The sequence below is a fragment of the Chaetodon trifascialis genome, chromosome 21 (assembly GCF_039877785.1).
Source record: "Chaetodon trifascialis isolate fChaTrf1 chromosome 21, fChaTrf1.hap1, whole genome shotgun sequence".
NCBI lineage: Eukaryota > Metazoa > Chordata > Actinopteri > Chaetodontiformes > Chaetodontidae > Chaetodon > Chaetodon trifascialis.
This window is the reverse complement of record NC_092076.1, coordinates 11,999,646-12,017,291: the sequence shown is the minus strand read 5'-3', so window position 1 is coordinate 12,017,291 and position 17,646 is coordinate 11,999,646. Positions and strand designations below refer to the sequence as shown.

The 17,646-nt window shown below is 45.9% G+C and overlaps 1 protein-coding gene across 1 annotated transcript in view; it reads right to left on the bottom strand.

The window, feature by feature from the left end:
* Positions 1–8,218, bottom strand: part of ntn2 (netrin 2) — a 30,967-nt gene extending 22,749 nt beyond the window's left edge. Inside the window, exon 1 of the mRNA XM_070991148.1 lies at positions 7,094–8,218. Within this exon, the coding sequence (XP_070847249.1) occupies positions 7,094–8,144 (1,051 nt within the window). The 5' untranslated portion in view covers positions 8,145–8,218. The remainder of the gene's footprint in view (positions 1–7,093) is intronic.
* Positions 8,219–17,646: the final 9,428 nt, after the last annotated feature.

Here is a 17,646-nt window from a genome sequence, read left to right as displayed (position 1 = left end):
TGTCTCCTTTTTTTTTTTTTTCCATAGGCTATATGCTGCAGTCCTGATCACAGAGGTAGAAGCAGACGATTGCTGTGCAATCAAATTATCATGGCAAATCAGTAAATACCGGGGTAAAAACAGATTTATTTTACCACGACTATGTGGCATACACAACCATGAGGTCAACTCAGGGGGCTACATGTCATGCCTGGGCTGGTTTAGAAATAGAAAGTGACAGATGGAACCTGCTGTGTAAATTCACCACTGTGGCCAGAGATGACAGTAGAAATGGTGAGGGGAAAATCAAATGTTTTCTCTGATCTGGTTGTGGCACAGGCTTGTATGTGAATGCACACAAAGCAAAAGAGTCCTTGATGACTGGTGACCCAGAATTGAGCAGTAACATTAGAGGTCAAAGGTTAAGCTGAGGAAGAAAATGGATAGATTGTGAGATAAGAAGATGGAGGTGTTGGACAAATCTTGGCGACATCCACTGCAATGACTACCAAGCAGTGTTTTTTTATCCTTACTTTCGGTTTCAATGGTAATATTTCCAGCTGAATGGTGTGATGAGTGTGAAGATGACGTGAATCATATGCTATGGCCGTGAGCACCTGTTTTAGGCAGCACTCTCCACCACCACCATCATTAAGACACCAGATGGGGGAATATCCTTAGAATGAATAGCACTCATCCCTTTAACATAGTTCTACAGACTTGGAGAGTCTATTATAAGAAGCACTGAAGCTGTTCTGGCTCGTTGCAGCCAAACACCTTACTAAGGAATATTCAAAACGAATGCAGCAAAATCAAAGATATCCCATGATGCAACTCACCCTCCAAGTTTCTCCTGATGACATCATCAAGGTCTTTTTCTCAGACCTTAAAAAGCACAAGCCAAACTTGTGTACGAACAAAGACTGACCAGGATGATACTTAAATTTGTACATGATGGTACTACATACTGCACAAGTCAGATCACGTATCTCTAACCGCATAAATATCTGAACTCTTCAGACTGGTTTGGAGCTGTGAGGTTGATATGGATTGAAAAGCGGCACTTGACAACTCCCAGAAGAGCTGGTCCATAAGGAAATGACAGTGAAGGATTTGTTTACACGCCTCACATCAGACCTGTCTATTCACATTCAGTACAATGCAACATCCATTTCATATGCATGAACGTATGCAGACACACACATGCAGTACATACACAGTGACTGCGACTGATCAGTAAGGCAGACAAAACCACAGCTAACGGGAGCCAAGAGATTGTCGCGCACTCATGGTTAACAAACAGACATATATTTATTCTTAACAGCCTCTGAATGTTGCTGCCACCAGCAACACAGGCTGGCTGCCAAAAACCACATATTTTCTCAAGCAACAGCATTCAGGGGCCTGCAAGAGAACAAAAAGAAAACTGTGACCAAAACACAAAGAATTCAATGAGAGAAGGGGGAAAAAAAGGCTGATTTCAGCAAAAAGAGAAACATATATGAAATAAAAGAATAGGCGGCAGACAGGAAAATGTCCAAGCAGAGACTTAATCTTTGACAGTCAGTTACACAAGGATAGAGAGGAAGAGAGTGGTGGCGGTGACGGGCACCAGGAGGTGATTGTTACCATCTGTGGGGGAGAGTTGATGCGGACCTGAGAGAGCAGGGTGGGCACACTGCAGCTCCACCAGTTTGCTTTGGCACAGGGATGAAACGCTACATCGCACTACTACATTACATGTGGCTCTCACACGAATGCAAGGAGATATATGCACACACGCACAGACACACACAGACACACACACACACACACACACACACACACACACACACACACACACACACACACACACACACACACACGTGGCCTCGGGCAGCCGCAGAGCATTTCCTAAGGATTCAGCATTTTAACCCAGCTGACATTAATGCTGTTATTTGACTCTTTGCTGTCCTTAACATTTGTTTCACCATCTTCCCTGCTTGCCAGAGAGCCTTTACGGGTGGCTTCATAGAACGAGAAAAGCATCAGTGCTTTGTGGGCTGGCCCAGGACCAAAGCTGCAATACTGACAGAGGGAATAAAAGCAAAGAAGAAAGCTACAGTACAAACCAATCAAACTGACCGAACCCTCTTGTCTCAGCCAGATAAAGGAAGCTACTCCTGCTTTAAGCCTTTAAAACACGCACAGCATCAAAACAAAACTGCATGTTTGTTGGCCTCGCTGTGCCGTAGCCCCTGCGTCTCACGCTAACCCCCCCAGAGGCATTGTTTCATAGCGCTGTTGATTTTAGAACAACATTCCTTGGTTGTGTAATTATTTCAAAGCACAGGAGGTTTCTTTTTCAAATCACTTTCTTTCGCTCTGCATGCCCCGGCCCTCCAACACACACCAACATCTCCTGCTCATTTGTGTGTCACGCTGTAAGTAATTGAAGTGTCGGTTGCTTGTTAGCCTCCAGCAACAGGCGGCAGAGGCGGGAGGGGTTGGAGGGTCTTTAAGTCAATTAGCGAAAGTAGGAACATGGCACATACATGCAGTCATATCACGACAGCTCTGGCTTTTCTCACCTTTGCCCGTCTATACCTGGCACTTTGAGCTTCATATCGTGTTGCCCTCTGGGGACAGAGAGCAAAATTTCAACCGGACCACGGAGGACAATTTTAGTCTGGTGTGAACTGCACAGCTGGATTCTCGTGGTTCAACATGGAAACTCAGAGCGACCTAACGAGGTTAACTCTGTTCTACCCAAAAAAAAGCTGCGCTCCTCTCCATGCTGCGACTGAGAAACTATAAAACGTTCCTGTTATTCAAATCATGCGAACTCAAACTGTGCCACGGTTTCTTGAATGTCTTTCTTTCATGTGTTTAAGAATGAGGTCATTTCTCAATCACCAGGCCGAAAAAGTGTCTTGATGAATCTGCCCTACGACTGGGACACGGGCCTGACCTCTGCTTGCCCTTGCTGGGCGATGTGAAGGGGAGGAAAATGGTGTGAAAGGATGGAGGCCTATTTTGAAATTCTAATCAGCATCAAATAACCATCTGCCCCTTGTCGGTGAGGGAACCTGAGAGAGAAAGAAAGAGGGGAGTAAATTTGTGCTTCTGTGGTCTTCAGAGTTTCCACAGCTCTGTACAGATCTGAGGGCTTATTCTGAGCCCTGTTCCTGAGCATGTGTTCCTGGCTGGCCTCTTCCTCTGACACACACATTTCACACACGCACACACCTCTGCTGGATCACATTGCTTTCCCTAAGAAACCCATCTGTCAAATTCCCTCTAATTCCAGCTAATAGTTTCCAAAAAACAGAGGCCGAGCCCACCAAAAACCACAAGCCCCCACCAAAAAGTTTGAGCGGGCTTGTGACAAGGCTCGCAACTTCAATATCTGTCCGCTCTGCTTCTTCCGCTGTAAAATTCAAATTTAAATGCAACCGCTCATTCATTAGTGCGGCAGACATGATCTAATAACATCTATTATATAACAGGTAATAACTTTTGGGGGGAGTAATGACTGCTTTGTGGGAATTTCCTTCAGGTGATGACATGGATTTGTGTATATTGAGAGCCTACAGTGAATATTTCCGAGGAAACTCCTCTTTCTTGTTCAAAAAACAGACTACCATACTGGACTCAATATGTCAAAATTTACTATTAAAATATTCAACACCACACCCAAACACTGCAGCAGAGCAGGAACACCCAGCTCTGCTACCAACCGCAGCTCACCTGCATTTCTGGCAAATCAGCCCAGTTCAAACAGCCTTTATGTGACCTCTGTATTTAATGCTATGAATGCATACCAGCTCCCCTGGCACAGCACTGGGAGCAGACCTGGCTTGGCCGGTCCATTAGGGATGGATGGTGTCTGGCCCTGGGCTCGTAGCGCCTTCGAGCAGTACTCTGAACTTCCTGCAGGCTGAGTCCAAATGAGGGAAAGGAAGGGCTGGGGGATAGAACAGCTCAGAGCCGCAGCCAAACAGGGCCAAGATGGCTGCAGACAGGGCCAAGAGCAGAGTGCTGCTACACCGCCATAAATTATCATCTACTCAGGATGTCACATTGTCGTTGACTCCCGAAGAGGCCTCTTCATCTTACACTGTGACTTTGGCAGACTTTATTATGGCATGATACACCGTCTCACATTTTTAAGTCAACATAAAGTATTTACATTACGGCATCGACCATGCCAGCAGAAAAGCCAATACTCCATCACAACCAGTAACCAAATAGCTCTTATCCATCTGTTTCCTCATTCTGTCCTGTGGCTCAAACTGCAGGCAGATAAATCACAGCTTTTTCCATCATGTCTCCCTCAATACAAACAGACACGCTCCTTTACAAGGCTGCCCTCTCTGACTACTAGAGCAGGGATTTGTAAACCAACGTCTTGAGGCAGGACTCATAGTGGGGGAGGCAGCAGATGGCTGTGCGTGTGTGTGTGTGTCTGGAGACAGTACATGAGCTTGCCAAGAGCTCAGACAGTAATCTTTGCATGTCAAACATTCAGTAAGACAAACGAACAATCAAACCAGCCTATTGGAGACAATGTTCCTGTCATACAGGGTAAAGATGTAAGTCAAGACTGCAAAGAGGGAGAGCAAAACCTTGCAACATCTTAAAGTGGTGAAATCGGCTACCAGGCAAATCATTTCTCAAGGACTGACAGACTCAGAGGTGGGGTCTGGAACAGCTATTGACTTGGCTCTACATCTGCCCGCTCTGAATTCCTCATTAGCCACAAACCATCTCCCCGTCAACTTAACCTTGTCACCACTCCACAAAGGATCATGACCTCAGCCCGGCCCCCTCAGACCCTACCTCCAACCCAAACACCCACAGGGCCTCATGAAGGCTCTGGTGACACCTAAGGGACCCCTTGGCTCTGAAACTTGCCACTCTTACACATTTGCCCAGCCTAAATACTTACACCTTGCTGCCACAGTGGTGCACCTCAGGGCTCGCACTGCAGCCCGCCGCCATTTGTACACCGTGTCAGAAAGAAAAGCAAGCAGAGAAATCAACAAGGGGCGGGTGCATTTTAAGAATGGGCTTTAATATACACTGGAGGCGCTTTTTAAAAGCTCTCTTGCTAGTCTGAGGATATTTTGGAACCCTTTCCACCGGAATAAGCTGTAAAGAGGCTTTTGGAACATGAAATTGGGGACATCTGGGGCTGACTTTTTGGCGTATCCGGATGTGTGATCAGGTATAGCGTGCAACTTGCAATAAGCTTTAACTGCCCTGTATCAACACTGGGATTAGGTCATCAGAGTTGGCCAGCACAGCTGGGCTGTTTAGGCCAGAAATCGTGGATAGAAGTGACATATCAATCCCGCTGAGAAGAGATCTACGGGAAGCGGGTGTAACATTTCGGAAACAGCTACGGGACATTTGAAAAAGAGGGCGTGGGCAAAACTGTGAGCGATTAACAGAATATTGTTGTAGAAAGGGCTAGGTGTATACTGTGAGCTGAGGGAATGAGGGTGTCAGGGATAGATGAGAAGCCAAAGTCAGGTTGTGTTGGCATTTCAGAGTACAGAGTGAGGGAAGGCTGGGTTCGTTGGCCGGTCTCATGCTAAAATGGCCTTGCTCCTCTGGCTCTGTCACTCTCTGTCCCCTTTAAACAGATCTGGCACTGTTCATTGCTAAATATGATCTCAGGCCAGCTCACTGGGCAATTATAACATGTTAGAAAAATATACACTGCTTTTCTATGTTCTGCTCCTGCTTGTTTTCTCTCTGGCTGTAATTTTATTTCATTATGGGGAAAGGTTAAAATGGGGCCAGTGGTTTCTAATATGGTTTTATTTTTCTGCGCTAACAAATTTTTATGACAAGCAAAATTGACCTGAATTAAGTTCCACCTATGTCTATTTATACTAACAGAGAAATGCTGTACCACCAAAGAAACATCCACACATTAGAGAACAAATCCTGCTAAAAACTCATGGCTAACATGGCATGTGTCTAAAACCGCTGTACAGCCATGAAATTAATATATGTGATTAATATCAGTATCAAAAACCTGTTATTATATAAAAGCTTAATCCAATACAAAGATAATCCATTTACATGAGCAAGAATTGCCACTGAAACTGCTAGTATTTTACTGGCAAGCTTTCATGTCTGGATGATTTTTACAGAACATGTCTTGAGGTAAAAGCAAACACTGCCAAATAACATTCTTGGATGACTTAGCTGTAGCGGTGTGCCAATGACTCGAGCTGTTGTCATCCACTGTTTAGACTTGCTTGTGAAAAAGCTATTTTCATAGACAAGTCCAGAAAACATGGTTTTGTTGAAAGTAGGCCTGTTTCCCTGTAGAGGAAGAGTAAATAGAAGGGGCTGATGGGAAACGTAAGGAAAGGATGGGCTCGTGTTTTTAGAGACGTTGCCAAAGTTGCAAACTCAACCACGATGTGCTACCAGAACTCTTCACCTGTATAAACACAAACCTATCCGGTATGTTCTGGCATCACTCTTAATTACCCCTGTGACAGTCAAACACAGGTCATCATGGTCAAAATTCCAGTTTTTCTTTTTTTTTTCCTCCCTCTCTCTTTCCGTGTGAACAGATGTGTATAAATTTAATTTGTCGGCCTGATTGTACATTGCTGTCCCTGAAAATGGGTGGTGAAAAGGCCAAGACTCTACCCAACAAAGAAATAAACAACCCAGATTTTCAAATATTGCCTAATTTTCATACACTTCGTGGACTATGCATAGGATATTTGTGTTGGACATAAGGCCTATATATGGTGTGTGTGCAACACTCTTCTATCCTCTGTCCAAATCCCCATTTCCTCATTAGGAATTCTGAGATGCATTGAGGAGATTGTCTTAGAGAAATAAAACCTCCCTGATGCATAGGAAGGGGGAGGAAGACAGTAAGGAAGAAAGCTGAAGAAAGAGACACATTACATGTACATCCTCGTTTTATAATGGCCACTGAACTGATGTAAAAACATCAAAGGACATGTATTCATCTTTTTACAACCAACACAACACAGTTATAGAGCCATACTGTAGAAATCTACAGATTGTCCCACAGCAGAGGAACTGAAACACCTTAAACGCTCATACAGACTGACAGATAGAGGAGAAGACTTACGCAGACACTCGTTGGCCTCGCGGGCGTTGGCCCTCTGCCACGGCCGGTCATAGTGAAAGGGCTTGCAGCGGTCACATTCAGGTCCCTCTGTGTTGTGCTTGCAGTCACACACCAGTTTGCCTTCCTTGTCTTTCAGACAGCGTGAGCCGTGTCCGTTGCATTTACACCTCCCGCCTACCTGGAAGTCTCCCACTGCATAGAAATAAGTTGGCAGTGCCGATGTCACCGCCGTGGGGTCATCGTCCCTCCCTCCGCTGTTGCTTCCAGCACCCAGTCCCAGCTCCCGTGGAAGCTGGGGCCGGCTGAAGACCACACGGATATCAGTGACAGTCACCCAGTCTTGAAGGACCGGGCTGTTGTCAAAGTCTTTGCCAGAGGGCCGTCCATCCAGAGTGCTGAAAGCAATGAGTCCTCCAGAGAGCGGGTAGAGGTCAGTGTGGCCATCTGTGCACAGAGCCTCCTGTTCATTCTGCTTGGTGATGGTTGCTTTGTTGGGTCGATTGTACATACGCCGGCACTGTGAGGAGTAGAACTGGTAGGGCATCCAGGTCTTGCCATAGTCCATGCTCTTGTATATTGCCAGGGACTCGGGTCGTGGTGAACAGAACTGCAGGCTGACGTAGGTGATCTCAAACTTTTTACCTAATGACAGGGTGAGAGTCACGTTGTGCGGTGAGGTGTTCAGATTCTCCGACTGCCAGCAGGTGAGGTTGTGGGCTGAGTTGAGGTCAGTGAGGTAGGAGGCAGGGTGGGCACGGCGAGGGTCAGCTGCATCACAGATTTGGCACGTGCGCACAGATGGTCGATCGTCGCCTCGCTCCACTACGCTACAGGAGCGGGACGGAGGCCGGCCACAGACGCTGGACACCGTCACCTCCTTGCCAAAGGCAGCGTTGATAAACTCGGGGATGCAGCGGCGGGCTGCACCAGTGTCATCGTAGCAAGGGTCTGGAGGGGTCTGCTGCCCTACAAAGGGATTGGTGGCACTGTGGGTGGAGGCTGAGTATGCCAGGAGGCACAGGCCCAACAGGCACCTCCAGGGTTCCCTCATCCTGCTCAGAGGGCCTGTGTGTGAATGTGTGTCTGCGTTTATGCACAGATGAGTCTGTGTGTGTGTGCACCCAACAGTCAGTCTTTGTGTGTGTAAATGTGAATGTATATGTGTCGTTGTGCCGGCGTGTGTGTTTTGTGTGTGACTTTCCCCTATGTGTGTGTAATTGTGAGTCAATGGAAGGAGTGTGTCTGAGCTCAGTGACCCTTCACTTCAGGCTGACCAGAGTCCTTCCTGTAAGAGAGAGAAACAAACAGAAAGGTCAATGTCATAGACATATTTTTACCATAATAGGATATGAAATAGAAGTGACGCTGATTATATTCTGCTGTATAAAAAACACAAGTTTGTGCATCGTCAAGACCAATTTATATAGCTCTTATGAAGGAAATTAAATTGGATCTTTTGTTCTGTACAAATACAAGCAAATGTTTTCATTGGCTAAAAGCCTGTCAAAGGATAAGACAGTCAGACCCAAGAGAAAGGATGTGACCATTTAAAGAGAGACATTAGTGGCTGCATGTGACTGCATCCTGAATTTCAATGCCGGCTCCTCATTCAGTACTTCCATTCAGGTCAAAACTGGCCAAGCCTTCTGGTCATGCTTGAACAGCATGGCAGAAGTTACCCTATAATCCCTGGTGATGCTGCAAAGCAGTGGACCGCGTGTGACCCTGGTGAAACCGCTGCTTTAAGAGTGTGCCTTGAAAAAAAAGTCAACTATATTATGCACGAGGACATGGCTCTACTTTGGGGCTCTGACTGATTCTTGCAGGAATTTGACGGGAAATCAACCATTGCAACACCATTGTTAAACAGTGCTGATCCAAGATCAGACAGCATTATGCTCATTCACTGAACCAGTAAATTCACCAAAAGTGATAGCTATTTGAGGATTATACCCCCATTAGAAGAACTGAGGCCATGAGAGTCCATTCAAGCCTTGCTAAATCTTTGGGTCAAGATAGGTACCTGGATGACATCATTCATACGCTCACAGCTAGAGAAGGGGCCTCTCGGTCCCAAAGAGAGAAAGACCGGGGGGCACAGGGAGAGAAAGCTTTGGGCCAAAGAAAAAGACAGAAAGAGATGTATATGGCCTGAGGCTTTTCCTTCGCTAATCCCCTTTTTACTTCCCTGGGTGTCAAACCTAGAAGAGCCCTATTTCAAAACAGACAGCTGAGGGGTTGAGAAGGCACCCCAACCCTCCGTGCGAGGTATTTATTAAATTACAATGAATCACACCCACCTCCTCTTACCCTCACTCCCCCCCTTATACTACAGCATCCCTCTTCATCTTGGTAGAACAAAAGGCCGCCTCTGTATCCACTTCAGTCAAGCGGGGAAGGCAGACAGACGGATTTAAGGGGACTCGGAAAAACAAAAGTTTCGTTCTTTTCTTATGTGAGGGGTCCAAAGCTAGCAATCCTCAAAAAAAGAGCCCAGTGGCCTGGTAAATAGGACCACTCGTCTGTGCTCAAGTGCTTAAACCCTGCCATTTGGCCTCTTCTCAAGCGCAGATTGGGTGTTAAAGGAAAATAGTGTGAGGGAATTATACGCAGCAGAAAGACAGTGGGGAGGAAAATGTCACAAAGTGGCTGCACAGCTGCTTCTTATATCAATCCAAGAAACTGATACATAACTATATATAATTTCAAATGCCTTTTCTACTATATTTTAAACTATACTTGGAATAAAGAGATATATTTCCCTGACATGCTAAGCTCTGACACAGCCAAGAAATTTGAAGACCTGAGCATGAAAACATACAAAATAAAACTCCCCCTGCTATTACAATATTGAACACATGAAAAATGGATTGCAGGCAATGGGCCTGCTCATAAATGAGTGGAGTAAGAGTGGGCCTTGCCAGGACAGATAGGGACATTGATCAATGATGTGTGCCTGAGGACGAGGAGGTTAAAGTGGGCACACAGACGGGAGTTCATCAGCCAAGGCACTCCATCAAAAGGCTGGCCGTGGTAGAGCTGGCGGCCCGACACCCACTGGGGAGGGCATGGAGAGACGGCTGATAGAATTAGCAACTCATTAGCATCCAGGCCCAGCTTCCATCAGCAGCATGCTCATCCGAGAAGGGAGACAGTGGGGAGGCTCTCAGAGGGAAAGGCGGGGGGGTTGGAAGGAGCAGGAAGAAGGAGTAGAATTTATGACAGGTGAGAGGGATGGAGAGGGAATTATTCACACTCAGAATCTGATGGGCATGTTGCTTAGGGAGTGAGAGGAAGTTAGAAAAGTTGAAAAAAAAAAATATGAAAAGCAGGCTGGAAAATACTTGACAGGCTTAAGAGACCAGAAAAGAGGACAGACAGGCACAGGCAAAGAGGAGTTTCAGTAGGTAAGAGGGAAAAGAGGGACGCACGAGGGGGAGAGACACAGCGAGGGGCACGACAGTGATAAAGCAGAAATGACTCGAGGGAGGGCGAGCGAGGACAGATATGAATGGGAGCAGTAGGAGAGAGGGGAAAGTGACAGAGATGGGGGGGAGTGGAGGAAGGACATAAAAAATGAGAGAGGGAGAGATGGAGAGAGAAACAGAGGGGAGACAGATTAAGGTGGAGGACTGCATTGGTCTGTGTCTGGACTTTTGGATGACTAAATATGGTGCGGTCCGTGTGCCGCCGGGCCTGCTGGGAGATTCTTCCAGGCTCTGGTGCTGTCAGGCGCGTCTGGCAGATGAGCGTGTAGGTTAAACAGAGAGAGAACAGTGACACGGCTGTTTAATTCCACTCCGTACGCCCTCTGAAATAGATGCTAGCCTTGCAGCAAGTGTTAACGTTTCCCTGAGACAGTCCAACAACACTATGCTCTGGCAAAAGGCTGCTCTTTATTAAAACCATATGCTTTATAAGTCAACATAAGACTTATTCTATATTGCTATAAAAACTGCAAATTGTCCACAAAATCTCTCTGGATCTGTGAGCTTTGCTGGGATGTCAGCGCAGTGGTGTAGCTGGTTGACCTTTGAAATACTAAGAATCTGTTTCAGCAAGAAAATTCTCTGCTTCCAGCATTGACAGTGTGTTTAACAAGCCACGAGCTCCCCTCAGTAGGGGCAGACATTGTCTTTCAATAAATGTGGTTGAAGTAGCAACAGCTGCAGGCTTACATCTCCGTCTGTTTGAAGAAGACAGTGAATACCACACAGAAATGCTGCTGGCTGTAGCTTCAGATTTAGTATACAGTTCCCATCGAGCTCTCAGCATGAAAGCAAATAAGCAAATTTAGAAAATGTGGATTTAGGCCACTAAGAAAGGTGGCATTAATCCATGTGTTGACTTGTCAGTCAATCTGAGAGTGAGATCACCAAGTTTTGATTTTGGTGCAAGCTACCCAATCACAGATCATGCCTTTAAAGTTGGATCTGACCCGCAGAACACAAGCCTACCGACTGTTCCTGCGGCAGCCGAGCCATTTCCAAGTGAATGGCTGCTTGGAGTGCAGTGGCAAATACAAAGTGCATAGTCAATTCATCAGTGCAACATTCCTCTGTGGATTAATGGCAAGGAAAATGCACTTGGGCCAACGTGCTACAATCCCCAGCGGCTAAGCTACTGCGGTGTTAAATAATTTGCCCATTAGTATTATGTGCACAGTGTGTGAGTGGATGAAAAAATACAGGGCTTTTAGAGCGGAAGCCCCCTGCATAAAAAGTTGTGCATCACCACAAAGAAGAATCAGGCCATTTGGCGATTGGAACGGATTCAATGGCTTTAATCAAACAGTGACAGCCCAATTAGAAAAGGTAGATGACGGAGGGCAAAAGGAAGGGAAATTAAAAAGAGGCGGGTGAGGACTAGAGGGAGCCACAGAGAGGCAGAAAGACAGGCAGAGGCAGAGAAAGGCAGGAACAGGAAGATGTCAGGGTGGTCTGGTGGTTCAGCTACGTTTTTTCAGCTTCTCCCTGTCACTGGGAGATCATCCCATGTTGAGTTGTCTCTCTTTCAAGCGTGGGCGCCTCTGTCAGAGCTCACAGATTAGGAAAACAGAAGTCGCTGAGAGGCTTTATTTGGCTTGGGTGTAGAGGAGGGCGCCGTGGGAGGTGAAGATAGGAGAGGGACAGCTGAGCCACTTTGTATCCCAAGTGGGAGCTTTTCACGCTGCTCTAGAGTTGGCGTGGTGGCCCCACTAAGACTGGGAGTGAATGGAGGTCTGCAGGGTTGCTTCTCTCCGATGACAGCAAGCTGAGGCCCGAACTGGTGCCCTGCTGTCCCTCCAGTCTGCTGTACAGTAATCCCTGGTGGGGCTATTAGCGGCTGCCCAGAACCATGGAGGACTTTTTAATTGGCTAACAACAGGGCCACCTTCATTCTCATTATCATTATGGACAGATGCATTGTATGAATATAAAAGAACAGTGAGAGCGGCAACAAAGTCAGAAATCCCCCCTGTGCACAGACTGCATATGCTGTGAGGCTGTCGTTGATGCTATTCACCTGAATAACACGACATCACATCCACGATTGTTTTCATTAGTGAATAATCTGTTGATGTTTTAAAATCTTTTCCTGAAGATGTCACAATATCTAAGATGTTGCCGTTTACAATGATAGGAAAACAGAAATGCAGCAAATGCTCATGTTTGAGGAAGTGAAACCTGCAGATTTTAAACAATTGATGATATTTTTGACGCGTTTTAAATGTGAAAGTTTTGGGGATAAATTTTCCGCCAATGGACTAATCGATTAATTGACTAATTGCTTCGGTATCATCAAATCCTTACCATCTGTATGCTTACACACACACACACACACACACACACACACACACACACACACACACACACACACACACACACACACAAACACACACACACACACACACACACACACACACACACACACACACACACACACACACACACACACACACACATTTAAGAGGTAAATAAACCTGTCCAGATGAATCAACATGACTGACAGGCCTCAGGTAACAGGGGTCAGATATTATTGGCCTGAATTCCACATGATGATAGCCGCGTCTGCAGCGGTGACGACGATCCTGCTGTTTGTGTAAGCGTTTGTGTGTGTGTGTGTGTGTGTGTGTGTGTGTGTGTGTGTGTGTGTGTGTGTGTGTGTGTGTGTGTGTGTGTGTGTAGGGTATTCAGAGTTCCTCGCTGGCATTCATTAGGGATTGAGGAGGAGGGGAGGAGGAGCAGGGAGGGCCGAGGGCAGGAGGGGGTCAACTCTCACAGCTGAGAGCGTCATTAGCAGGGGGATCACTGACAAATTTTTAAAGCCCGCTTATGTCCGCTCTGAGGCTGTGCGTGTGTGTGTGTGTGTGTGTGTGTGTGTGTGTGTGTGTGTGTGTCTCTGGAAGGTTTAATCAGAAAATCTTCCAAGTTTTTTTTTTTTTCTTTACTCTAATTCCAACTTTCAGAACTGTTCACTCTCACCTCAGTATCAATCAGGAGCAAACTGCTGCACCTGAACATGTTGCTATCTGTTAGCGGGATGACGATTGGATAACACATCTAAGGCTCTCGAATACTTGCAAAGCTGAAGACGAAGCAGGAGTAAAAAAAAAAAAAAAAAAACTATCGTAAAACTATCGTAAAATAATCTCGGCCTTTCCATCTCTGCGTCTGGCATAAAGAGACACTGCAGGGAGAAAGACAGAACGCCCAGCAGAGGAATGCAGCAGCTTCTGTGGCCCAGCCCACACGGCTGGCCCTGAGTCCGACAGCGGTTCTTTAAATCAACAGAACCTGATCCAGAACCGAACAGGAGGACAGAAGACAGACAGCACGAGTTGGAATATGAGGTCAGGCCTGTTCTCACAGGTTCACAGACAGGAAGTTGTGCTAAGCTACTGCACTGATCGTGCACACACTTCAGAAGAAAAATGCTGATAGGACAAGTTGTGGTGTCTTTTTCTGTTAATGAAGTGTTCTGTGAGGTCAGTGCAGGGAGGGGAAAGGACGTGAGCAGGCAGAAAGTTCTGGGCAACGGTGACTCACTGGACCCAGGGTTAAACAGGGTTAATTTGTGAGAAAGACAGGAAAAATACAGATATTTAGAACAAGGAGGGGGGCTCTTTGTTTCATTTTTACACAGATTTCATGTCCCAACATATCCGAACAGTATTTGCTGCTGCAACAAGAAACTGTTAACTGAGGTTTATAGGAACTTGTTTGTTTCAGCAATAAAACCATGTGAAAAGAAAAATGGAGATGTTGAGTCTGAGCCAAGTTTCTTCTAAAGTAAATTAGAAACACAGAGCCATTCAACTCTGAAGTGACTCAACTTCAAATGTTTTCCTTTTTTCATGTGAATTTCAAATTTATAAGTAGGTTTTTTCAGGTTTTAACATGATTTAAGATAGAATTACTGTTTTTAATAAAAAGCAAAAATTGAGCTCTCAGACCAAATCAATAATAGTGCTCTATAAAACCAAATAAGCACCCAAAATTTCATTTGATTTGAATCACCTTTGAGGATTAATAAACAATATTTGGGTGTCACTGAAAATAATGAGTGTAACTACAAAGAAGTTCCCAAAGGGCCTCACAAATTAAAGATGTAGCTGTGAACTCGAGAGTGAAGGAGGAAAAAATTTGCCCTCTGTGTTGGATTTTTAACTGAGCGAAAGAGTTCAAAAAATTTACAGCCTCCTCTGTCAAACTGTGATCTGCTTTCAAATACAAGAAATATTTCCGGGACATGTGCTGTCAAGATGCGCCTGAGAGAGGGATGACACCCGCCTCCCTGCGATGGCGGGCAGAGCCGCACATTCTCAGTTTGTCCCTGGATGAAGGCCATGCACAGATGATGAAGATGTGCAAAAAATGTCGAGAGGTTAAAGTTCCCAGAGTACACTGTTTTGAGTGCGTGGGTGGACTGAGGGCTCCCTGATTGAACATTTCCCATGGACCTGAGCGTAACCCTGACCGCAGCTTTGCAGCAGTGTGGTTGGATGCTGGTGGTCGGGGAGAGGCAGGTGAGGTGTTCCCGGACACGAGAGGAAGTAGCTCGTTTAGAGAGATGGAAGGATTTAAGGAGAGGAGAGGTGAGCACTCTTTCAAAACCCTTTGAAGGCTGGCTGCGGTAGGCAGAGCCGCGGTTTTCCCAAAAAGCCCCCCTAACAGGAAAACAGTCTCTTTTTTTCCATTGCACAAGAGCAACCTCTACCCCACAGCCGAAAGCAAGGGCCCGCTTTGAACTCACAGGGGGAAAAAAACCACAAATCATTTTATTAAGTGCTTGGAATACTCACACGGTTGCATACATCGCACTTAAATACACACACGTTGTTGACGGACAAACACATGCGCTACAGTAGTGTTCATCCCAAATATGTGCCCACGCTCGCACTGTAATGAAGACACACTGTAAAGGACGCCAAAGCATGTGACTCATCAGACAACTCCCTTTCCCCTCTTCCCTTGTTCCTCTCTTCCCTATCTCCACCTCTGCTCATTCTCCCTCAATGGCAATGTTAACACGCAGCGGGCGACCTTCGTGTTTAGGTCAGAGGCCGGTCGTCTTCCAGGGAAAAGGGGAAAGAAGTGAAATATTTGTGTTTCGGCTCGACTGATGATAACACGACACAAATCATCCAAAGCAAATGACAAATGCGTCATTTGTCCAAGCTCTCTAAAATGACACGCAAGCGTTTTTTGATCTGAACAACTTGAACTACCGCTGGAGCTGCTCTGCCCGGCTGCAGCGGTCCACGACATAATACACTGGCCTAATACATTTTTCACAATACAGCTCAGTGCTTTCTGCGGATCAGAGAGAACACAAAACGCAATGCGAACAAAAGTATTGCAAGGTAACGCAAAAGAACTGCAGAAAAGAGAATTCCCACCGAGACCTTTTGGGGGCTCTGGACAAAAACGACTTGAGTACGTTTAGGGAAAAATCATGGCTTGGATTAAAATATGTAGTTTGTTAAGATTACGGAAACATTGTGGTTTGGATTGTTGAGCGATTGTCATGCTTAAAAAAAACAATGTTGACTGTTGGTTTAAAACAGGAAATGAACGGCGGTCTCACGTATTGAAGTCCGATGTTTAGCTGACCCATCCATCCACCCCGACCGACTGCCCACATGGACTCTGCCGCTCTATAACAACGTCACCTCAACTTGATAATGTCACTTGAACATAAGCACTTGCGGAAACGACAGTCATTCTTCTTCTCCTTTAGCATGCTAGCGAAGAGCTGGACCAGCTTGACGGCAGCAGCCTGGTATTTTAAGTGTGTTGCATTGCCCTCTGTGCTCACATGCTGTATAACTGTCAGCAGAACTGAGCTAGCAGCTAGCGTACACGGTTGTCATAGCACTCGGAGAAGCAAACATACATCCAGTCCACTGTTAATCCCTTAACAGATGATCAGAATGTAAATAGCTGTAGCTCTTTTGCAAAAATCAACCCATCACATCTGAGGAATCTGCCATCAATACAGAGGACGTCTATTGCGTGTCCAAGATAAGCAGGTTGACAGGTCCTAAGTGGGCAAAGACACACATGCAGACCTCACACATTCACATATCCGTGTGCATCTGGAGGAAATGTGTGGCTGACACATGCAGGCCTGGCGGGGTGCAGGGAGTGGCAGGATGAAGCATGTGAATCTTTGCCCCTGGATCCTCTTCACACAGAGAGGCATCTTGGGTGTCACGCCGATGAATGGCAGGTATTTGAACAGGAAAGATAAGCACACACCCAATTTGTCACTGAGAGAAAAGACACACAGCCACTTAAGGCAGCATTTGGAAATCATTTTCACCTCTAAAGAGACACAATGAATGTGTGCGTACGTGTGATGTGGGTACTTTATCACACCACATCCATCTCCACGTCCAAATCTAAATTCACATCAGGGATGGGAATGAACCAGGAAGGAGAGAACATAACATTTCTACATGTGCAATTCCACATGGAGTACGTTCAAGAACATTTAGTGTAATATTCGCCATGGATTCAGGAGCCAGAGCCTGGTGGTAGCTCCTGCAGTACAGCTGTAATATGAAAGGTGATCATTCTGATCTCTGAGTTCACTGACAGCTTCACCAGCACAGTCACAGTTGAGCGGAGCATTTTTTTTTTTTTTTTATCGGCTTGAGGCTATTTGTTCAATATGACAAAAGAGTGACTCGAGGAACGTAAGGATGGTTTCACCCGGCGAAAACAGGAAAGGAGTGACTGACAGAAAAGAGAGATCTAGCATCGCGTTTCGCCTCCGTCCAACTGCTGAAGCCATAGAGGAAAAATATATTGGATGTGTTGACTTTACTCGCTCAGGTGGATGGAGCCAAGAGTTCTGAAGAATCCTGCTTTTCAAAAGGAGGAGAAAATGATCTGCTTATGTTACTGCTACTACTTTCTCCATCTCCATCCATCCGCTTTTCTCTGGGGTCAGAAATACCACATACAAGTGCGCACACACGCGTGCACACACACAGAGGAGTGGATGAAATCTGCACTATGTTGCTTTGGATTAGCTTCCACATCATGTGCCTTCAGCTGCTCCTG